General features: G+C 44.8%; 1 protein-coding gene across 4 annotated transcripts in view; it reads left to right on the forward strand.

Moving 5' to 3' along the window:
* The window catches only part of COL26A1 (collagen type XXVI alpha 1 chain), a 191930-nt gene that overhangs the window by 120487 nt on the left and 49542 nt on the right, over window positions 1–21901 (forward strand). For 3 of the 4 annotated variants that reach the window (XM_080365411.1, XM_080365412.1, XM_080365414.1), the window contains exon 5: window positions 12144–12185. The exons of the other annotated variant lie outside the window; for it this stretch is intronic. In XM_080365411.1, coding sequence (XP_080221537.1) covers window positions 12144–12185 — 42 coding nt within the window. The remainder of the gene's footprint in view (window positions 1–12143; window positions 12186–21901) is intronic. 4 annotated transcript variants of the gene reach the window in all.

Below are 21901 nucleotides of genomic sequence, written 5' to 3' on the forward strand. Positions count from 1 at the left end.
AGTAATATTTTGTTTTTGTTCAGGAAATGTGGCAGGGAAGGGTGCCTTCAGTTTTGAAAAGCATGGGCAGTGTTAGTGTTGAGGTTGAGGATTCTCCTACCTGCGCTGTGTGAGCAAGTGTTGAGAACACATTGTCTGGTGCAAAGGCTGATGGAAATGGAGCAGTTTGTCCCATCCCAATATAAACAGGAGGTGGCTGGGCAGATATTTCAGCCGCTGCCTAACTGAAACATCAACCGAGCTTCAGAGATTAAAAAAATGTAATTTACCCTCCTGTAAGCGGAATGAGAATTCCATATGCATTCCCATCCCATGATTTTGAGTTAATCTTCCACTGGCCTGTGATTTCTGAGGAGCTATAGATTGAATCCAGGCACGCTAGCTAGCTAAGTCTTATTTCTGAGTGGGGGGTATTTTTTTTTTAATTTTCTTTTTCCTTTTGATTTCCTTCAATACCAAAGGGCAAATGGATTCTAGGGCACTATTTAAAATACTGCTACTAATAATAACAACCTAACATGTGTGCTATTTGCCAAAAGTTGAGAATCAGCAATGGTGAAAGATGAAACTGCCCCAAGTTTCTTGGCAAAAGTGATGTAGGCAAATATTTCAAAGGTCATTTCAATTTTGAAATTTGCTTCCTTGGAGATTGTGCTGTGGTAACGTTTGCCTTCTAGATGTTATCAGAGAAGGGCTGGAATTTCATAGTAATTGAAATTAAAGAATTTTAGTATGTGGAGTCTGGCCGTTGAAGATATCCCCTGTCCTGCTGTTCTCATTAGCCTTGCTACTCTTAACAGGCATTTGCGGCTCAGTCCAGTTACAGCATTTCTCAGTCTACGTGTTACATTGCAAGCTCAAAATGATTCGGTTGTCCCCATCCACTGATAACACGCTTGACTCTTGTCCTGTTTGTCATCTGTTGGCCCTTCAACATACACTTTTGTGGTTTTACATTTAAAACAATAAAAAAGCAACTTTCAGCTTTGCTTGTGTACTAATTGACTTTGCCAGTTAAATAGTGTTCTGTTATTTAACAGCAATGTTTCAGTAGCACCGAGAGACCACTCAGACCAGGGCCCTGTGTAAGCGCTGAGCAAACTCGCAGATACGGCAGGGCCTGCCAGATGGCAGCTTGTGCAGCTGTCAGCATTCCCTTTCTTGCGTGGGAATAAAGGAGACCCTGAAGAAGTGCTGCTCTGATAGATTTGGCGAAAGGTATCTTGTGTAAGGAACAGTTACTAACAGCTGAAACCTCTTCTTTCCCAGCCTTATTTCTGCTCTCCATCGCAGGGCTACCCAACTGGTGTTTTCTGGTACCAGCTGAGTATCTGCCTCGAGCTCTGCTTGTTTTTACTGTGCTTCCCTGAGCAAAGCTTCTGCCGAACGCGCTTGCCCCTGGTGCTGTGTGCCACCTTTGCCGGTGGCACGGGAGCTGCTGTCCTGACAGACTGGATGAGTGGGCTGCAAGGTGGAACAAGGGGTCTGGGACGTGATTAGGAGCTGGTGTTGCTGTTCCAGACTTTGATTGCCCTGCTCTGGTTGGGACTGGGCGGGGGGGGACGGACGACTTGCTTGTTTGAGCACAGGGCTGGGTTTTGGAGAGCTTAACAGAAGGTTGTACGCTGCCTGATTGCTTCCCCAGGTTCTGCGCAATAGATTTCTTTTTCATGCTGAGAACAGCTTGTAAAGGCTTTGAGTCTGCTGTAGCTGAAGGGGAGCAATGTTGGAAAACAAGTATCTTCTTCAGTTTTCTGTGCACCTTTTGATGCTATCCTAATTTTAATGTTGCATAATACAGTTGCAGAGTATAAAACTTTGTTGTTGTTATTAGATGAGTTCAGCAATTCCAACTTTATCCACTATTTCTAGTCTTGAATTCTGACCTGTAGCTTACTGAGTGAGCAGGAAGGCTGTAACCCAAGCACTAGTAGGGATTTTTTTGGTGCTTTTTACACATGCAGCTATCTTGAATCTCATTGCCACTCTCGGGAGCGGCATCTTGAGAGTGGCTCCTGGTGTGTTGTGCTCTTGCAGCTCGCTGCCTCTCCTTGGGGTGTCTTGTACCTGAGGGAGGGGGAAGTGAAGTCTCTTTTTGTTGGTAAAATGGCTTGTGTGAAAGCTTTAGCTGGGAGAATGGCCTTTTGTAAGAGGCCATGAAAGGAAATGGCTGCTAGTTGACCCATTCTTCTAGAATTCATCAAGTGGCTACTCTGATCTCCAAATCAGAACCGGAGTGCCTGTTTCTCTGAGCAGATGAAAATACCCCAGGGTACGATCAGGTTTCTAAGAAGTTTCAACACCTACTTACCGTGTTTCTTTCCTTATCTCCCTCCAGCAGTCGGAGGTCGTGTGGAACACCCTTTTTTCATGCACTTGAGCCGCAGATTGAAAAACCCACTGCAGTAGATTGTGAGCAGGTTTCTGTTTTGACTTTCAATTTATATCGCTGAAGACAAATTTTATTAGTAAAATCTTGGGCAACTCAGCAGTGGATTTTTAGGCTCTGACTGGGTGCCTGGAGCTGCATTTCTTTGAACTGTCTTTTAGAGGAACTGCAGCTGTATAAATGGATGAAGACTGTGGAAAGAAACTATAAATATGGCTTTATTAAGGTGGGTTTTTAAATCAAAGTGACTTTTTGAAATATTTTAATGAACCTTAAAAACTCTTTTCCAGTTCTTTCCAACAGCTATACGCAGCTATATTACTTTTCAGCAACGGGGAGTGTGTGTGTGTGTGTTATCAAGGGAGCTGTGGTGTTGCCTATATGGCAGTAGATGGGGCAGTGCCTTTTCCGAGAGATTTTTAACTTTGACTGGGTAGACAACTTAAAATGACTGGGAGCTAGCGTGCCTCTTCTGCTACTAATTTTCATGATGCAAAATGTAGGTGGGATTTATGGGGCTAGGCAGATACTACTGGGATGGTGTTGGGGTTGAGGGGTGAGGAATCTGTGGGTGTTTGAGACATTTCCTGCTACCCTCAGCTTTTTTTCGATGGGCAGCGGTGAATTGTGCCTTACCAGGAATGTGACAGACTCACTCAATATAAGTTTTCTTGCTAGAATTTAATTGAACACAACGATTTAGCACATAAAAAATGTGCTAGCAGAGCTTGACGATGGTTTAGTGCCTTCTATTCCCTTCACGTTCTTGTCACAGATGGTTTAGACTCTGTTTGCTTAAGTACGCGTGGCAGGTGTATGAAGTCCACAAGCCAACTGGTACTTTGAGTTGGCTGTCCTGGGATTAACGTGGGTTCAGTAAGCACCGCTGAGCCCTTGTTTCCTTAGCAGCTGGGAGCTAATGAAACTGTAGAAGAAGCTAGGGCTTCGCATCAGAAAAGACATGTCCATTGTGGCTTAAACACAGCTCCATCTCTCCATGTCTCCAAAGTTGGCTTCGGTGAAAACCAAAGAGACTTAGACTGAAACGGGGCAGCTGAAACAGTAGGGCAAGGGATGGGAGGGGGGGAAATGGGTTGTCATGGAAAAGTCAGGGCTAAACCACTGGCAGTTCTGTCTTCCTTATTCTCCCCCATAAGGGCGCGTCTTTGAGGAGAACACTGGACAAGGTTCTCCACTGAAGCCCAAGGCCATAGCCTGAAGGAAATGGTTCAGAAAGTTTCTCAGCAGTAGTCCAAAGAGAGTAAAAATAGCTGTGATGGAAGCGGTTTTCCTCTCGGCACAGACACAAGGGTATGTGCACATGTTTACGCATCTGTGTAAATGAATGTGTAAAAGCAAAGGCACTGGAGTACATCATCCAGAGGTGGTCTCAACTAGGATTTCCAGTCAGCAGAGCCTGACATGAAAAGGCTTTGTAGCAACCACAGTGCTCTGTTTCAGGAGGCAGAGGTGTTCCAGATACACTGTACCATCATGGTAAAAATGCCTTTGTTTTTTGGCACAAAGGTAACTACCCATTTTTTTATTCCAAGTGTCACATTTTACCCGCTTGCAGTTTCCTGCTTGTGTGTTTTGGCTTTTGACCAGGACCTCGGGCTATGTGTGCTCATCTGGTTTTGATAAAACGTTGAACTTAGACAATACATCTTCTTGGACATTTCTTCCTGTTAGATTCAAGTGTGATACAAAGCAACCAGTACTTGATCAGTAGCAGACACTGTTTTTATCAAGCATTGTTGGCTGTTCATTAGCCATGAAAGGGTTGTAGGGAAAACGTGCCACAGCACGGACCAGTACAGGTGATGCTTCCTCTTCAAAGTGCTCTTTTAGCCACTTGAGCAGAGCCCTAGGCTGCAAAGCGTGGTGCCCTTTTGAAGTCCATATTCACATACTATCCTTTAACATCTAAGTTATTTAGCTGGTGTTTATCTTGCTTCTTTTACAGTCTTGTTAGTCTGCTAAGAGAGAAAAAATGATCATGAGGTATTGAACGGTGGCAGATGAATGGGAGTAGCAACCTCATTAAAAACCACCTCCTCGTCCTGACATTTAGGTAGCATTTAGTGACACAAAAATTTGCAATGCAGTAATACATTGGGTAAAAAGCTGGGTAAAAATAGCTTTTCTCATGGTCCACCCAAGGAGCATATGTGACCTCTATTATTATAGTGAGTCTGTCAGCCTCCATAATGCACTTAATATCCCTAATATATGGGAGGAAAGCATGTACCACATCCGCGTTTAGTAGGCAGTGAGCTAATACATGAAGAAAGGTAGTTCATCTGCCTGCCTGCCTACCTGGGCATCTAGCACTCATTTACACCAAGTTGTCTAGGCTGCCCCAAGGAGGAGGGGGCAGTGGAGTAGGAAGGAGAAATGGAGGTATCTTTAGATGGTTGAGCATCCCTGCCTGATTCACATGCCTGGCTTGGACTACGGTGTATTTCCACATGGTACAGCGCTGTGTTGGTGATGCTGAGTGACCTTGGGGTGATTGCTATCTCTGTGTGTTAGCACCATCCCGCATAAAGAAACTACCTTAAGTCCGGGTACCAGTGTTGTGCCTGCCAGCGCAGCACTGTGCGTAGCCTAGTCTGCCAATGTGAGTGCAACGAGCTGCTGACGGGGTCACCTGCTTGTAATCTCAGGGTAACAGCCTGCTCATAGCCCTTCCTATCAGCCTGTATTTTCCGTGCTGTCGTACTGCTAGGCATACGGTGTCCAACTCCTAGCAAGAGCGGCTTGTGTGTGGGAGCATGCGAGTGAAACGGGTGATGGGTGACACTCCATGGAAGCTATCCAATGAAGTTGTTTCTTCTGCTGTCGGAAAGCCCGTGTTGCACAGGAACATAAAAGATACTCAGACTTACAGACCGCCGTTGTTGGTGGGTTTAGCCTGACCTCAGGATCTGACAGACGTGTTTATCCAGTGCGAAGGAGGCTGGGAGGCATCGCGTGGACCTCTTTATGCTCAGCTTTTTTATCTCTTTATATCTCATCTCCCTTCCTTCATCCGGTGGACTAAGATGAAAGTAGCATGCATCCCTCTGCAAGCTTCCTGATAGATCCAATTAAAATACCTCATTCTTCCAGCATATGTGCGGGTTGAGCCATTGAACCTATTCAGCTGGAGGGTTATGATCCTGGAGCTTTTTTCTGTCTTGTTTTCTGGGATTGCGGGTATTCAAAACTGAGACTGAACACAAACTTTTATGGGGAAGGCTGGTAGAACTTAAAATGCTATTCAGTTTTCAGCAAATTTTTACTCAACATGGAATTGAATCTTGCAATCTTAAATACTGTGCTCCAGTAAATAAATGTGGTAGAATCCCATTTAATTTGTATGAGTTGCACCCCCTAAAATCCTCTAGGCTATTTGAACAGCTCACAAGCCAAAAACCAGAGCTTTTTTTCCCCTAATTTTCCAGCTGTGCAAATCCATCCTTGGATATTAAAAAGACTAAGTCTTGTTATACATTTCCTGTCTCCTGTATCTTGACCAATTTGCTAGAATTATCAAAGATCTGGTTCTCAGAGTACTGCAGCTAGCAAGAGTTTTTTTCATCATATTTTAATCCTCAAAGGTAAGAGATAACTCTCAAAGTAAAAGTTGACTACAGTTTTCTCAGCGACACTGAAACACACGATATACCCCTATTAGATTTGTCTCCAGGTCCTGAGATTAGAAGGCAGCCAACAATGTTCATTAGTGATACATAGGATGAGGGAGGAATCCTGCTTATACTCCCTGTATTGATTGTTCCACTGATTATAATGAGATTTTATTTTTGCTGGTACCATATGTATATGGAACAAGAAGAAGTACACAACAGAGGTTCTATTTTTTTTTTTTGAAGCGTCACTCATCTAAGCCATCTCTGATTTAAAAAATGAAGTTGCTTTTACAGAAACCATACAAACCCGTTGTCAAGACTTATATGAAATACTGTTGTGTCCTAATAATAACTTCTAGCTGGAAAATCTTGGCATCCTGCAGTTTAGGAAAGGGTTTTAAAATTCACCTTCAGTTTTTGGGCAACAGGCATAACATGTGGCTCTGTTTAGGAGCTATTTTCGTTAAAGCTTGACAATACAGGATGATAAAATACAGCTGCATTGTTTAAACTTTCAATTTAATTTCTGGTTTGTGTCCAAGTTGTTTCATCAATATGGCGCCATTCATTTCAAAACAAAGCTCTTGGAAGGGTCTCCCTTACCCCACCATTGATCAAGAGGGTGTTAAAATGTAGATCCTAATTATGTTCCTGGCCTGTTTGGAATTCCAAAATTGGATTTTTACAACTATCAAATTTGCAATCAGGGTAACTTTCCATGACAATTAGTCAGAATTATTAGAGCTTTTGCTGCCAGGGAGTTATAACTAATGGTGGTGGTTCACTTTTCAAGGCTCTCTAAGTGTCAAAGGCAACATATATCTTATAGAATAGCCATTTGACTACAGCGTTGTCTATACTTAACTGCACCCAAATGTCTACTACTGTTACAGCCATTTTTATTCAGCCTCCAGGGCTGAGTTGTTGTCACAACCTCTGCTGCAGGCTCTGCAGATACAGTTAACTGCTGGGTTCTGTCTTGTTGCAAAACGGGACTTGTAAAATTGTGACATGAGAAAGTTCATCCTTGAATGTGATGAAGCTTAGCCTAGTAGGGGCTGGTGCTCAAAAGGCTATTCATGCTGCTGATCTTGGTCAGTTATTGCTTTGAATCTTTAAAATGAGCCAAACACAAATATCTAGACAACCAGTCTGGATGAATGCTATCTTTTCTCAGTCTGACTAATGCTTTAACAGTTAAAGCACCTACCTGTGTATGTAACATATAATGTGTGCTAACTTGAGATGTTTGCCCTATCAGGACTTTCTGATATAGCTCTACAAAAGTAAAAAAAAATAATAATAAAATTGGGGGGGGGCGGGGGGGGGGGCGGGGAGAAGAATAAAACAGCTGCAACAACAAAGACAAATCCAAAGATGTGTTACAGCTAAGATCTCTACCCTATGCTGTCGTCTTCACTGTAGACCAGGATTTTGCAGACACATGGTACTTTAAGCTGAACGCTGATGCAGGAGTGTATGTGCTCGCAGGAGAGCAAACACCTGCAGGAAACCTGGTGTGCAACAGCTATTTTAGAGGCATCTGTTCAAGATGCAGATGACCACCTGTGGGCCTGTTGACGTCAACAGATTTTTTCATCAACTTCAAACTCTAGATCAAGTGCTAACTCTTAAGAGTGCCGTGCAGAAAACGTCCATGTGTTCGCCTTTGCATTGAGCTAAATGAGCCATGTTCCAGTGGCCGTTACAATTTACCCCTTTGCCATGCCTGCTGCTCATCCCACCCCTGCACTGCCCTTTCTGTTCCACTGACTCAAGCATTTCTGCAGCCACATGGTTTAAGGAATTGATCTCCCTGAGAAATAAGAAGTTCGTTTTTTCAGATTAGGTTGTTTTCCACCTCTCTCCGATCTGGTATACTGTCCATCTGTGAGGTGCAGACATGCTCATTCTAAAAACAACGGTGGCAACTTCCTAAACCAGTTAAGCTTAAGTAGTAGTGCTACCTGATATCAAACTGCCACCTCTGCTTCTACAGAAAGCCAGAGCCTGCCTTTTGTTTTTAACACGTACCTAGAACATCTCTGTGTCCACTTGCACACCTGAATTGTCATGTTAACGTTTTTGACAAAAAGATCTGGAATATAGGTGTATTGATACAGGCTCTGACTTGTTCAAACCTCTGGTCCTGCAGAAAATTTTCCCTGGAAGAAAGAGGGAGTGTAATCAATTTTGTTTAATTAAATCAACCTAAACTAATTGTCAGCTAATAAAATAGTGTTGGTCAGCTCATAAAACAGAAATGAAGATTAAAAGAGTAGTGCCATGAACAGGTGGTAACTCTGTTTCCAAGTTAGACCACATTACTCTCTGGCACAGGATCTCTGAGAATACCTCATATTCTAGTTTTTTTTATAAAAAAAAATGTTTATGAAACTTATAAAATATAGGGCTCATTTTATAACCAATTTTCTATCTCACCTGCCAAGAGCAGTGGGGGTTGAGCCAGCAGAAGGCGGATGCTGAGTTTTAGGCAGCTGTCCAGAAGTGGATTCCCTGCGCAGGGCTGTGGAATAAATTTCTACCTTTGACTGGCCTTTCTTTTGCAATTCTTGTGATTTAGTTTTTTTCTTTCTTGTTGCTGTTACAGAAAAAGGCTTGTAAACATTTTTTTGATGTCATTGATCTTGACCTGGCACTGTTGTGCAAAGGGAGAAGCTTCCTATGCCACAGTGTGGATGCTGTTTAACTCTAGATGGAGCTTGAGTTAATAACGGGATCCCTCTGGGTTTGGCCCTTGGTATTTCTGTTGACTCTGCAGTTCTTGCAGAAGGCATAAAACATTTATCTCATTTTAACTGGAAAGGACTAAACTGGAATCTTTATCTGCTCCTCAAAGTAGAAGCAGAACTTGGTGCTTTGTAGTTGCTGTTAATGGTGGAATGATGAAAGAAAATTTATTGCATAGTGGTTATTATATTGTTTAGTTAATAGTGCAAAACTAAGTGGTTCTGAGAATTTTGTTATGGCTTGCAGTTAGCTTGAATGCTCTGTAGTGATGGAAGGCTTTTGGCACCAGAGTGGCTTGTTGCACTGTCTGTGACTTATATCTCATACCCATTTTCTGTGACCACTCATTCCCAGAAATCTCTCGCAGGATGCACTTGGTTGCTCTTCTGTTAAGTCCTCAAACCTGGTAAGGCACTGAAAGATTAGATTAATTTTCTTCCACATCAGTTCTCCTCTTGCATAGAGTTCAGTGACAGAACGGCGTGCTGCATCGACGCAGCTCTTTGGGGTTCTGGCTGCAGTGACAATCTCAGTTAAAAGAGGATGTTTCAGGAGAACTCCCCACGTAAGTGCTTCAGCTGTGAGTGTACAAGACACGTGCTGTGTGGCCTTGTAGCCCTCCAGCATCTTGTCTGGGGGCTTGACTTGGCTTTAATTTTCTGTCACATATTGCTTTGGGACCTCAGGTTGGCCAGACTTGGCCTTAGGGTTTTAAAAAGTGTAGCTCAGCTCTTGCTTCTCTGCGCTCCTCTTGCATTTGATGTGCCCTTCCCTGACATGGAGGGCAGCTGCTGCAGTCCGAGACAACTTAATTTCTAGGCTCTTTGAGACCTGCTTGTGATGCTTTCTTTAGCAGCTGACCTGGATAATTGAGCTTTGCTCTGCCTCATCTCAGAAGGTGAAGGATAGGAGCTCCCCTAGCTGGCTGTCCTGGGCAGGTGGGGAAGGTACTAGAGCTGCATCCCAATCCTCACTTGCCATCGTGTGTCTGCTGTAGCAGAGGCAGGGAGTGGAGTGGTTTTGACTTGTCTTCTGTGAAGCAGGGCACTACTATGGCTTAAGACAGATGTATAATAAGAAGTAAAAGAGTTAGAGACCCATCGCATTTGAAAGGATCAGGAGTGGGACTATCTGGAGAGAGGTGTCGGTGGGAGGCCAAGACTCCCCTGTGTGGGTCCTGCTGACTTTGTTTGGAGGTTGCAGCTGCTGCTCACATAGGAGCAAAACTGGTCCTGGCCATGCAACAGGAAAGTTTCAATAAGTACTGTATTTTCTATCTTTGTGCTTATAGTAATGCTTTGATCCAGCCAGGCTGCTGCCCTGGCTTAGGATGTGTCCCAGGTCCCCACTTGCGTGCTCTCTCCTGTGCAGCCAGGGATGAGGTTGCAGTACATGCTGACGTAGCTTGGACCCTGCTGGCACTGGTAACACTGGCAGGAGAGGCTGCGGCATGGCCATCACCTTCTCCGTATGGCGTTTTCTAGCAGAAAGCAGTGTCGTCCAGCTCCCTCTACTTCGAGTTGGTAGGACTAGAAGCACTGCAAGTGGTGTAGCACGTGATGTGGTTGCTCATTTGAGCAAAGCCATGGTGGGAGTTTATGGGAACGTGCCCTTGGGTCCCTGACCTGATTTATCCCATCCTTGCCGAATAAGCATCATTTGAACTTCAAATTTTGGATTAAACCAGCTGAAAAGATTCTTCACATGGGCAATCCTGTGAGGGGTGTGGGGGCAGGTCCCTCTGGGACAGAATTTCTTTAAGAAAAATGGAGTAAGATAGGGTTGGTGTTCATCCAGGGCAGTTTTCTGTTCGTCCACACATCCCGTGCTTGCCCAGTGTTATGGAAGCAGCTGCTGGGAGTCACACCAGCAGCCAAGTCTCTATTTACTTCCCTCAATGGATAGGTCTAGAAGGAATGTAACGCTGTGACCGTGGGACCGGACTTGGCCCGCTACCACTGCTTGTGTGCTTTAAACCTTGAGGTGACACAGAAGAGCTGGAGGAATATTAAAGCATCAGTCCTCCAAAGAAATCTGTGTAGGTTTTAGTGAGTGTTTGAGGGTCTTAAGGGACTCCAGGCAGGCCTTGTCCAGATTTGCACTGGTGTGATTGCACCAACATCTCCTGTTCCTCCCAGCGAAGATGAGTAGGAGGACAACAAGCAAGCCTGTGGTTCAGCTTTCTAGGCATACGCACAAAGCCATCTAGGACCCCAAACTTAACAAAAACCACATTCAAAGCAATTATCTGATCTTGTTTGTTTGTTTTTAATGTGATGTTTCGAGACACTGGTACAACAAACACGCTCTTGTAAAATCTTGTAACAGTTGTTTGTAGTTAGTATCTTCAAGATGATTTTATGTGTGCTGATCATGACTAATGCACATCACTGCAGTATGACCGTTATCCTCCAGTGCTGTGGGATTTTTCTGGTACAAAAACAATTATTTCTTCAATTTGTTTAACATTTTTCCTTTTTTTACCCTTCTGTGCAAGAAAACACAGATACTGATTTGCTCATATATTGTGCTTTCCAGCTGAAAGTGCTTTGTGGTTCACAGACTTAAATAATTAGGTCTTCGCAGACCTCAGACTGGTTTACCAAGGCAGTTGGAGTAGTTGTCTCTGGTTTTACACATGGAGATAGAAAAATCTCTAGAGACAAGGTAACCGGCTCAGCTCACAAGCTGGCCCTGACATTGCTGGGGGCAGACACCCCCTCTGAGGTGTACTCTGGTTTTCTAAACATTAGGAGATGCTGCTGTGCCTGTACTGTTAAAGGCTTTCCCCCCTCTCACCTTGATTCTTTCTCTTCTTATTGTCACAAACTTGCCTTTCAGCATAGGTACCAGCCTCTGGGAAGGTGCCGGGTTCTTCTTCCCACGGCTCAGCCAAAGTGACAGCAGCTGCTCTCCCTTCTTGAACCTGGGACCATTTTTTCCCCATAGCGTGCAGTTGAGGCAATGCCTGCCGTTATCCAAAAAAAACCCCAAACCTGACCCCAAGCCCCTTTTTACATTCAACCAGAATGGATTGCTTCAGCCTGTTTCATTCAGTAGGTTTTTCTGTGGTTGTATTTCTTGGAAGCATCATCTCCACTAGAGGCACGGGGCTCTTTTACAGGCTTATTTCAGCACTTTGAGAGCACGAGTGTGTCCGTCTGTGCATGCATGTCTTGCTGTGGGTGGGAAGGGGGGAAGTGCTGGCAAGAGTGCAAACGAGCCGAGTGGGGAGAGCGAAGGCGCTTTCATTCCTTACCAAGTTTTGCTCCACAAGCTGAGTAAACTTTTTCTCTGCTGAACCAATGCTGTGCAGGGCGAGGGTTTGACACATTCCCAGTGATAATTGCCTTGTCTCCCCCCCGCAGGTTCATCTGGCCGCCAGCATGGTTACTTTTCCAACCGGGACCGTAAGTGGGCAACACGAACATCACGGAAAAGCAGAGCCTAAGAGAAAAATGGGGTGCACTCCTGGGTGGGGGGCCGTGGCAAGCAGGGATGCCCTTTGCTTGTGGGGGGAAGCGTAGGGGAGGGGGGCTTGTCTGTGAGTCTCTGCCTGCTCTTTGCCTCAGTTTCCCTCAAGTATCTGGAGGGCAAGGAAGAGGGGAGCTGGAAATGCCCTGCTCCTCTCAAGTTCAGGGAATTGCCCAGTCAGCACCCGAGGAGCACCTGGGAGGGCCACCCTGCTTGCGCTTTCCTCGCTTTTGCCTGGTGTCGGTGTCTGAGAGGGGACACCAGGCTCCGCAGACCTTGGGTCTGTCCCAGGGTGCCTGTCATGCTCTCCTCCTCGCAATTAAAACTCACTCCCCTGTTTTCCCTGACTTGCTCATGCTCCTCATCAGTCTTGGGGGGTGGTATGTTGAGGATAGCCAGAAAGGGGGTCAGCTTGGTAAGGTGAGTGCTGCTGAGCGCTCAGGGGGAAGGTGGCTGTGACCTTGTTTGCAATTGCAGGCTCTGCTGTGAAGAGAGGGGTTCGCCAGCCGCTGCCTGGTATCTCATGTCCAAGTGTTTCTGTGACACTTGTGCTGGTGTCTCTGAACAGCCTCCCCTGAGAACTGAAATGGTTTTAAAGATTGAAAGTAAATGAGAGCTTATTTGTTGCTTGCTGGTGCGTGAACTGTATGTCTCCAAACTGATGGTAAAATGGCTTGGAAGTGCTCTGGTGCCAGTGCAAAAGCCCAACTTAAAAGGTTTTAAACTCAACCATATATCTCCAATGATGGTTAATCAATAAGAAGCAGGAATTTACATGGGAGTCTTTGTACCTGATGGCCATGTGCAGGTTTTATGGAAGATGAAAATCGTGGGATCTTTGAAGAAGCACATATGCTGAGCAGACGAGTTACTCCAAAGGGCCGGTTCTGTGAAAGCAGCGGTATGCGAGGGCATGAAGAGCTCATGCTGATCTGCCTCTCTACTCTCCTTGCTGAGCACACACTCAGCAGAAAAATGAGCATCCCTTAGCCCAAAAGCTCCTGTGAAGCCTTAAATTAGGATAAGCATCTGTCTTTCTGCCCCACCCTCTATCGGAGACGTGCTTCACGCTCTAGCTGTAGTTCATCTCTCTTTGTGTGCTCTGCCCATGGATGTTATGGAACGTGCTTCTGATTCCTCATTAACCGCAGTCGTTCAGCATAGCATTAGTTGTTCGTCCCAGGCACAGCTGGAGTGGGCAGTAGTGGGGCAGGGCAGAGACGGCAGCCTGGGAAGGACCTGCCTCAGATCTGCAGCACTGCATCCCTTGGGTGGGACCCTGCACCTGAAGATGCCCAACACCTATTCCCAGCACTCACTGTGGAGACCAGAGAGCACTGGGAATGCATGATGACTTCAGGTCCTTCCTTGAAATTCTTAGTTCTTACTGTAACAGAGGAAAAAAAAAAAATCAATGTGTGAACAGAGAAATCAGTCCCGGTCCTTGTGGGAGAGAAGGATCCTTCAGTTCTGGTTTCTATCCTCATTCTCTTTCATATTCTCTTCCATAGTTGGGGATGCTGTTGCTTACTCCTCTCCGTTACTTGGGCATGCCCTAGTATTGACCCTCATATTTGAATTGCCATGCAGAGGAACTAAATGACATGTTCAAGGACACGTGGGAAAGTGTTGTGTCAGCAGGAATTACATCTAAATCTTCTGCAGTCCTTGTTATTGGTCCCAACACAGGCCACTCTCGTTTCTGGTTTGTCTTTTATAAGTGGTGATTTGTTTACTTGGTTCCTCCCCGCGTTGTGCTTCAGTTTCTCCCTTGGTGGCCATGCCCTCTTCAACATATGCCCCGTTCAGTGTCCACAGAAGGCAGGATTAGTCCTGCCCCCTGTACATCACGGCCCTCTGAGGAGACAAGATACTGAATTATTTTAAAATGTGGCTTACTCTGTTGCGCGCTTCTGTGCACCTTTAAGGTTTTATCCAGGCAAAATCTTAACTAATGCCGTTGTTCTGCTAACCTGAGAATGGGCATTAGAGGATATTGGCAGGGGTTTTGTAGGGATTTTTTTCACTGTGCAAGGGATCCTCCTTGTCAGCAATTTGGGCTAGGATTCCTCTAGTTGTCCTGTGCTTGAAGATGTTTCCTTGTATGATTTGCTCTTAGTCATTTAGCTTCCAAACAATACACTGATTTTTAGGAGGTAGGATAAACGCTTTGGAAGCAGCAAGGCAGAGATGTTTTGCTCCTGGTGGGGCTGGGACTTGCTGTCTGAGGTCTGGGGAGGGGGAGAAGACTGTTCTGAAAAGAACAATGAAACACGTAGTAGGGATTCCACAACTTCCTTGGAGACTAGATAGAAAAAAATTGTGCAGCGTAGGGTGTATGCCACACGGCATGAGGATTTGCTCTTCTCTCTTTTGGAAGGAAACATGCCAGATAAGTAAAGAACAGGTAGACCTGAAGGCGGGAGCACTGTAAAATCAGCTCCTTCCAGCTGCAATGTTCAGTAACTCTGATATAGGCAGTACCAAGAGGGCATAATGGAGAACTAAAAATTAGGTCTGTTTTAAGTTGCAAGAGAGACCTGACTGCAAATGCTTTTCTGTCTTTTCAGGGTAAAGAAACTGAAAATTTTCTAATGCAAGTGCCTGGATTGATTGAATTTTGTCATAGGCTTTTTCTACCCCTTGGTGATCTGCATCCCAGCATCTTGGGAATGTCACTCCAGGCATCTGGCCCACAGTCTTGGGCAAGGTGGGAAGGTAGTACGGCATTAGGCTTATGTATTGGAAGCGCTTCAGAAGCGTGAGTCGCTTCTGTATTTCTAGAAAGTATAGCAAAGGCTGTCTGTTTTCTGTAACACTGTGACGTTCCTCATAGGCTCATAAGCACTACAGCACAGAGAGATCTGCAGATGCTTCTGGCTGCGCTCAGGCGCTTCCAACCCTACCCAAGGTGGGTGTCTCTGCCTGGTGTTTCCTATTGGCTGTTTCTAAGTACTCAGCCCATCAAAAACCTTTGTTTCAGGGACTAAAGTGGAATTTAAAGTATCTGAATATAGTCCTTTGTGTCAAATCAAATGATTTGTTAAAGTGAGGCCAGATTTGTGGGGAGAATCAATCTTTTTTATTAGATCAACTGATGTGGAAAAAGCAGACAAACTTTCAAGCATATTAACCCTTCTTCTGGCCGGCGTTTGGATTACAAGAACGGAGGGACCTGTCTGCCATGGGGGACGGTGCTTTAGGGTATGCGTTTACATTGACTGTTCCTCAGCAGTCTTGGTCTGAACGCAGACATGGGTGGCATTTTAGGGTATGCTTGTACAGTTGTTTTGGGGGAAAGACTTGTCTCCATGTGTGTTTGGACACTAGATGTTACTACACAACAAATAATGGGCTCTGCTCTGCAGCTGACTCATTGTGCAAGTCTGGGGCTAATTACTGAATCCCTCTGTGCCTTAATTTCCATCTGTAAAATGTCACAGATGCCCACCATTCATAAATCGCTTTCAGATTTCCAGATGAGGTGCTGTGTAAGTGTAGAATAGCATTAGTTTGTGCATATTGTGCTAGAGTATAATATAAAACACATGCAACAGAAGAGCCTCACAGATGTGCCTCTTTCAACTGCAAAAGGCAAGGCCCGGGCTGATGATTTAGCACAGCACTAATTGGGCTAAAATAGGAGATTGCTTTTGTACTGATGCAGTTGTCGCCATTGAAGTCCTCATTTACCAACAGTTTTTGGAGATAGCCCAGTTATTTCCTATTGAGGAAAACTGTAGCGTCTTGGGTTTCGAAGCACAACAATTTATAGCAAATGTCGATGTTTTTATAGCATCCCCCACGTTGGCTGTCCTCACACTTCTCGAAGGGGACTGTTCCATTGTTTATTTTCAATGTGCATCTTGCTTGGCCTGTAGCTGGACTGAGCACTTTTTTTTGCTGCCTGCAACCTTTTGGGCATATCCTAATCTCAAAGCAAAGGCATTTGAGTAGTTTTCATTGCCATTACTGGGTGTTGCATACACAGGAATCCCCATTTATTGATAAGAAAGCTGTTCTCGTGGCTGCAAGCGAATGAGTGCCTGGCAGCTGTTCAGTGTTAAGTCAATGCTCAAAGTTTAAAGGATTTGTGGGCTGTGATGGTTTGGGCTGAGCTGTTGTGAGAAGAAGGTGCGGGGTTGGTGGGGGGGAGGGGATGAAGGTGTCTCTGGAGATATCCAGTTCCTTCTTGGTGTATTGCAGACAAATTGCACCATTCTGCATTTGTCCATGTTGGACTCGCTGGCTGTTCTCCCCATTCCTCATCAGTGCTCAGAGGGAGGGTCAGAATTCATTGTCAAATCCTCCACAGCTGTAAGAGTAACATAATATTGAGGCTGAGTGCGTGGGGTGACAGGCGTGGGAGAGAAGATTGGCTGACACCCAGCCTTACCCAATGCTTGCCATGTTCCAGGAGAAATCTCCCCGGATGCTGGGCCTTCATTCATGGGTCTAAATTTGCCATTTAAGGTGTTTTTTTAAGGAGAGTTTCAAGGTGGAGGCTGCTAGAACATCAAAATGAAGCTCCTCAAAGTACCGCCAGCGTGATGTCTCTTAGGGGACACTTACACTATGGTGCTCCCTACGTAAACCAGAGAAAGCACAAATAGGCAGATGGTGAATAAGGGCTCAGTCCCGTTAAGTGGCTCCTCAGGTTTGGGAAGCATTTGGTGAGTTTTGGGTTAAAATAACAGGATGTTGGAATTCTGGAAAACATTTTGATTTTTCTGATTTTTTCATTCTAAAATGCTGTAGCTATTCTAAAATGCTGGTGTAGCTATTATGAAGAGATAAAAATCTGAAACTGAAAATTAAATGTGCTTGGCTGACCCTAAGTGGATATATCCTTTGCTAATTTTTCTTTACCCAGAAGTTAACAAGGAAACAACAAAAGCAAAACAAACCCAAAAGTCCTTTGCATGGCTGTGTGCTAGCCACTAATCTGATGCAAGTGTTACCTTGTTCATCACATTATGGGGACCAGATGATGTGAGCGATTTGATGGGTTTCCCGACTCCCCGGCATCCCTGGATGTTTCTGAGAACAAAATCGCAGCTGCAAAATGTGGAAGGGACTCCTCTTTCTGCTGCTCAGATTGATAAGGACCACTGCAGAGCTCAGGGAGATTTTGTTAAAGGCAGCAAAGTGTAATGAGCAGAATTAGGGGCAGAAATGGTCCTTGAGATGCTGACTATCTTGTAGCCTTGAACCGTTTCACTGCACGTCCCACTCCTGAGTGACAGTCATTAACCTGTGCAGAGCCACAGGTGTTGAGCAGGGGCTGTGGAGCGCCCTGCAGAGGAGTGAAGCTGGGGAGAATAAACCATGGTGGGTTGAACCTGAGCCTGAAATGCTGACGTGGGAAATCAAAGCTTTGCAAAACTGCCCTGGCAATAGCAGTAGTAGTAATACCACTAAAAATCATAATCAGTGCATTTGCTGTAGAAAGCATAGGTGGTGTAGGAAGCATGGGCAAACATAGTATTTTGATGTTTGGGGAGCCAAATTCTTCTGAATTCAGACCATCCTTTTCAGTTGCTTAAGCAATTATTTTCCTTATGGGTCTTTCAGCTAATTTTTTGTCTTGGCGAAAGGAAGACAGGGCTAAATGTTCTGGATGAGGAGCCACTAGTGCTTGACTGAGCATCCTAAATGTAACACGTTTAGGGGTTGCAGGGACTTTGTGCAGAGAGGAGACATCTAACCCTGGAGGTGTCTTGCAGGCTGAAGTGTAATAAAACTTTAAAGCAGGGGTAGAATTTAATGTCTGAAATCCAAACTGGAAACAAGATGCATATTTTTTTATACAATGGTTAACTTTGGATGCAGTTCACTAAAGAAACCTGGGTTGTCTGGCTCTAGAGTGTCTTTCTGAAAGACATACTCCAGTTAAGCACACGTTGTTTGGCTCGAGACTGTGAGAGATTCTCTGACCTGTAATATGCAGGTGCAGAACCAATATTGTAAGAGTCCCTCCAGACTTGACGGTGAGCCTTGATTCGAATATTTCCTTTTGTCCTGTCTGCTTCCTTATTTCGTGTTACATTACTCCATATTTTGACTGGATTTTCCCCTTGATTGCTTCTCCCAGCAGGGAAAAAAAGCCTTTTCTGTGAGGGATGTGAGACTGTCACAATTCGAGATGAACTTTCAAGCATAGTGGGGTTCCCATGCATGCTTGGACTGGGGTCAGGTCCCGTGAAGTATCACTCTGTGTCGTAGATCAGGGAGTGATGGAGAGTCTGGCTCAATGATGGTGAGTGACAGATGCTGGATTTTGGCACAGCAAGGACTGGACCAGCTGTAGGAGGAGTGTTTTCCCCTGGGAAGGATGTCAGCCCCTGTGGGCTCTGTGCCCTCCACTTCCTTGGCAGGAAGGCATGGGGGCTCCCTCCTTTTAGTCTGGGGACTCTTAATCTAGCTCGCACATAGCCCTGTCTTGCTGTGAGAGGTTTGTATGTACATATTGCGCATGCTACCTATGTGTCTTTATTTGCACCGCATGCTTGACCGCCATGCAGTGATATAGTGGTGAAGCAGGGGAGTAAAGGGCCCATGGGAGGCTTCCCCCCCCCCCCCCCCAATATTAAAATTTTGTGCAATATCAAAAGTACAGAGCACCATGCTACCACCAGCATCGCTTCAGAGCACTGAGTTCAGCAGCGCCACAGCTCTCACAAACTCATGCTGGATCAGTAAAGTCTTTATTACCAGGGTCATTTCAGTCTTCAGGCAGCTATGCTGGACTGCATTAGTAGAATGTCCTTGGTGTTTCTAAAAATAATTGATAATACATTTCTAACAAAACGTGTCGCATCAAAATCCAGCCATTCCCTGCTAAACCTTACTCTGACAAATAAAGATGGATTGAACAGGGATCTTGCAGCTCATGGTTGCCTGCGGATAAATGATCATGATCTAATTCCATGTGCTAACAGAGCATGGGCCTAAGCAGCAAAATAGATCTTTGGCACTGTGAAAGAGCACAAATCCCCAGGCTGAGAGCAATTATGTATAAAATTAGTTAGTGGTGTGGGAGTGTGCATGTGTGAAATTTTAAATAAAACAATGTGAGTGATGTGAGCTGTTTAAGAATAGACCTGAGTGAATAATGGAGGATTTTTTGGGTTCATTTGCCAAACCAAAAAATTGGAAAGAAAAATGATTTGGGAGAAACTGAAATGGAAATTTTTAAGGTTTTGACACAACGTAATAACTAAAATATGGTTTTGGGTCAACCCAAATTATTTCATTTGACCCAAAGTGAACCATTTAGTTTCACTTAAGACTATTTAATTAGTTCATTTCAGTTTTGAAATAAATGCTATTTCAAAACTTAACACTGAAACATGTCATTAAGAAACTATGAAAATGGTTTAACAAAAAACATCTAGAGCAAATATTGCAAAAATTTTAAGAACTGCACCCATATTTTATTTTTTTTCAACTTGACACTATGTACCAAATTTATGTGGGTTCTCAAATAGTAGTTGTTACTCCAAAAGTACATTTTTTGGTAAACTTTCTTTTCACAGTTTTGCTCAGGATTTTTTTACAAACACTTCAAAATCAGAGATTATCATGTTAATGAAAAATATTTGTTGCTTATGCAGGGGGTAAAAAGCCTTTTCCTGTTTAAGAAAGTAGAAGAAGATAGACATGAAAATGAAGTATGAATATTTTACAAGCAGAAAAAGATCAGATGGCAGTTCTCATAAGAAAGGAAATTTGAGCTGCTTTTTAAAGATAGCCAGTAAAATTAGGGGTAAGGGTTATTATAATAGAGATATAAGATGGAGAGGTTACAAATGGAGAAATTTTGGCAGTGACTGGGGTCTCCTAGCAGAGGTAGTGAATTATCTGTAATGATGGTAAAAAGGCAAAAAATATTCTATAGGTGTTCTGTTTCATCTTGACAGGCAGCCTGAGGACTCACAATTTACAGGTGAAAATAAGGCTTGCCATCCTGCAAAATCCTGATGTGAAAACTGTGGGAGAGAACAAACCCTTTTTGGTCCGTGAGAGAGTCTTTAAATTTCTCTGAGCCTCCAGTTCCCTTAGCTGTGAGATACTTTAATTATGCTGATTTAATTATCAGTCATGCTGAGCAGAAAGGTCATGGGGCTTTGTCGGTGCTGGTTTTGAACTTGGGGTTGGAGGAACCATATGTTGAAAGCCAGTAGCCTGCAGTTTTCTGGAGCTGTTTGACCCAGAAAGGGGGCAAAAAGGAAGATGCTCTTTCTCCCTCCTTCCTTCCACGTTTCCCGCGGTTGAGACACAGCCTTGCTCAGTGGTCCCTGTGTGGTGGCAGCAGAAGGGAGCGTGCAGTGCAGGTACAAGGCTGTGAGGTGTGGTGGTGTCCTGTGTGTGCCCAGCCTACACGCGCTTGGGTCAGGGCATGCGGTGTTTGTGATTTAGCAAGTGTACAAATTCCCCCTGCAGCTGAACCCGCTGAGATGCTGGGGAGAGGAGGGAGCCGATGAGCTCTTGGTTTTTTGGTTGGGTGCCTCAGACTGTCTATCCCAGCATCGTGGCTCTGAGAGACCCTGGCCCAGTCTGGGGCCCTTCCCTGGCCACTGTCATTGCTGAAAGGTGAAAATTTGCAATGCACACAACAAGTAGATAGAACAGCAGTAAACAGGGGGGCTCTTGCAGCTGAGTCTTAATGATCCTACATTAAACACCACTCCGGGAGCTTCCCCTTACAGAGAAACAGTTCTTGCTCCAGCTCGCTGGGACCAGAGCTGTGGCCAGGACGCCCGACATGCCGGTAGGAGCCCTTCACTCCCGTGGCTCTCCAGACCATTGATTCCTGTTTGCTCTTCAGACCAGAGGCTACCGGTGACACAAGTGTTCCTCCTCTCCACAGTTGCTGTCAGCCCTTTGCCTTTCACATGCTCAAACCCTGTTACAGAGCTACAGACATGACTGATTCTAAACAAGTACAATTAATAAAGTCTATCTAGCCAACATCTGACTCTCATTAGAGGAAATGTGTTGAAAAAACAGATCCCAGGTTGGCTGTGATTTATGGCTTGGGCCTGCTATTCTTCACAAGCACTGGCGAAAGCTTTTGCAAAGGGCCAGAACATAAACTACTTAGGGAAACTCACTATCCATGTAAAAAGGCTGGAAGGGTCAAATCAGACAAATTAAAGAGGGGTGGAGTTGCAAGCCTGAGCTGGCTGTCCCCTACTGAGGGCCACCTAGGTAGGCACAGGAGATCTGTGTTCATATTTCTGCGGTGGAATTTGACTTGACATCTCTTCTGTGCCAGAGTCTGGAAGTGTTACTGGTTTTGTGTTGTTTTTTTTTTTCTTCTGGCTGAACTGCGTGTATGTGTGTGGCAACAAGCGGATGGAGGTGTCGGGGGGCTGGTGGTTTATCTTGAATGTGTCCAAATATACCATCTCTGGTGCTTAACATCTCAGGTGCTTATGAAGTTGACCGAAGTTAGCTGTGCTTCCTACTTCCCTTGGGAGTTTTGAGCTTCATCCTTTTCTCCTTGCAAAGAAACATGGTTGCCTGGACTAATTTAGCTGACTTCACCCATGCCCTTCCAGAGTTATTCAGAGACTACTCTGCACTTGTCCTGGAGAAAGGTGTCTGCAGACTGAGAAGTGCTGGTCTCCTGCTTCCTTTGGAAGAC

Source organism: Falco punctatus (assembly GCF_963210335.1).
Source record: "Falco punctatus genome assembly, chromosome: 1".
Lineage (NCBI taxonomy): Eukaryota > Metazoa > Chordata > Aves > Falconiformes > Falconidae > Falco > Falco punctatus.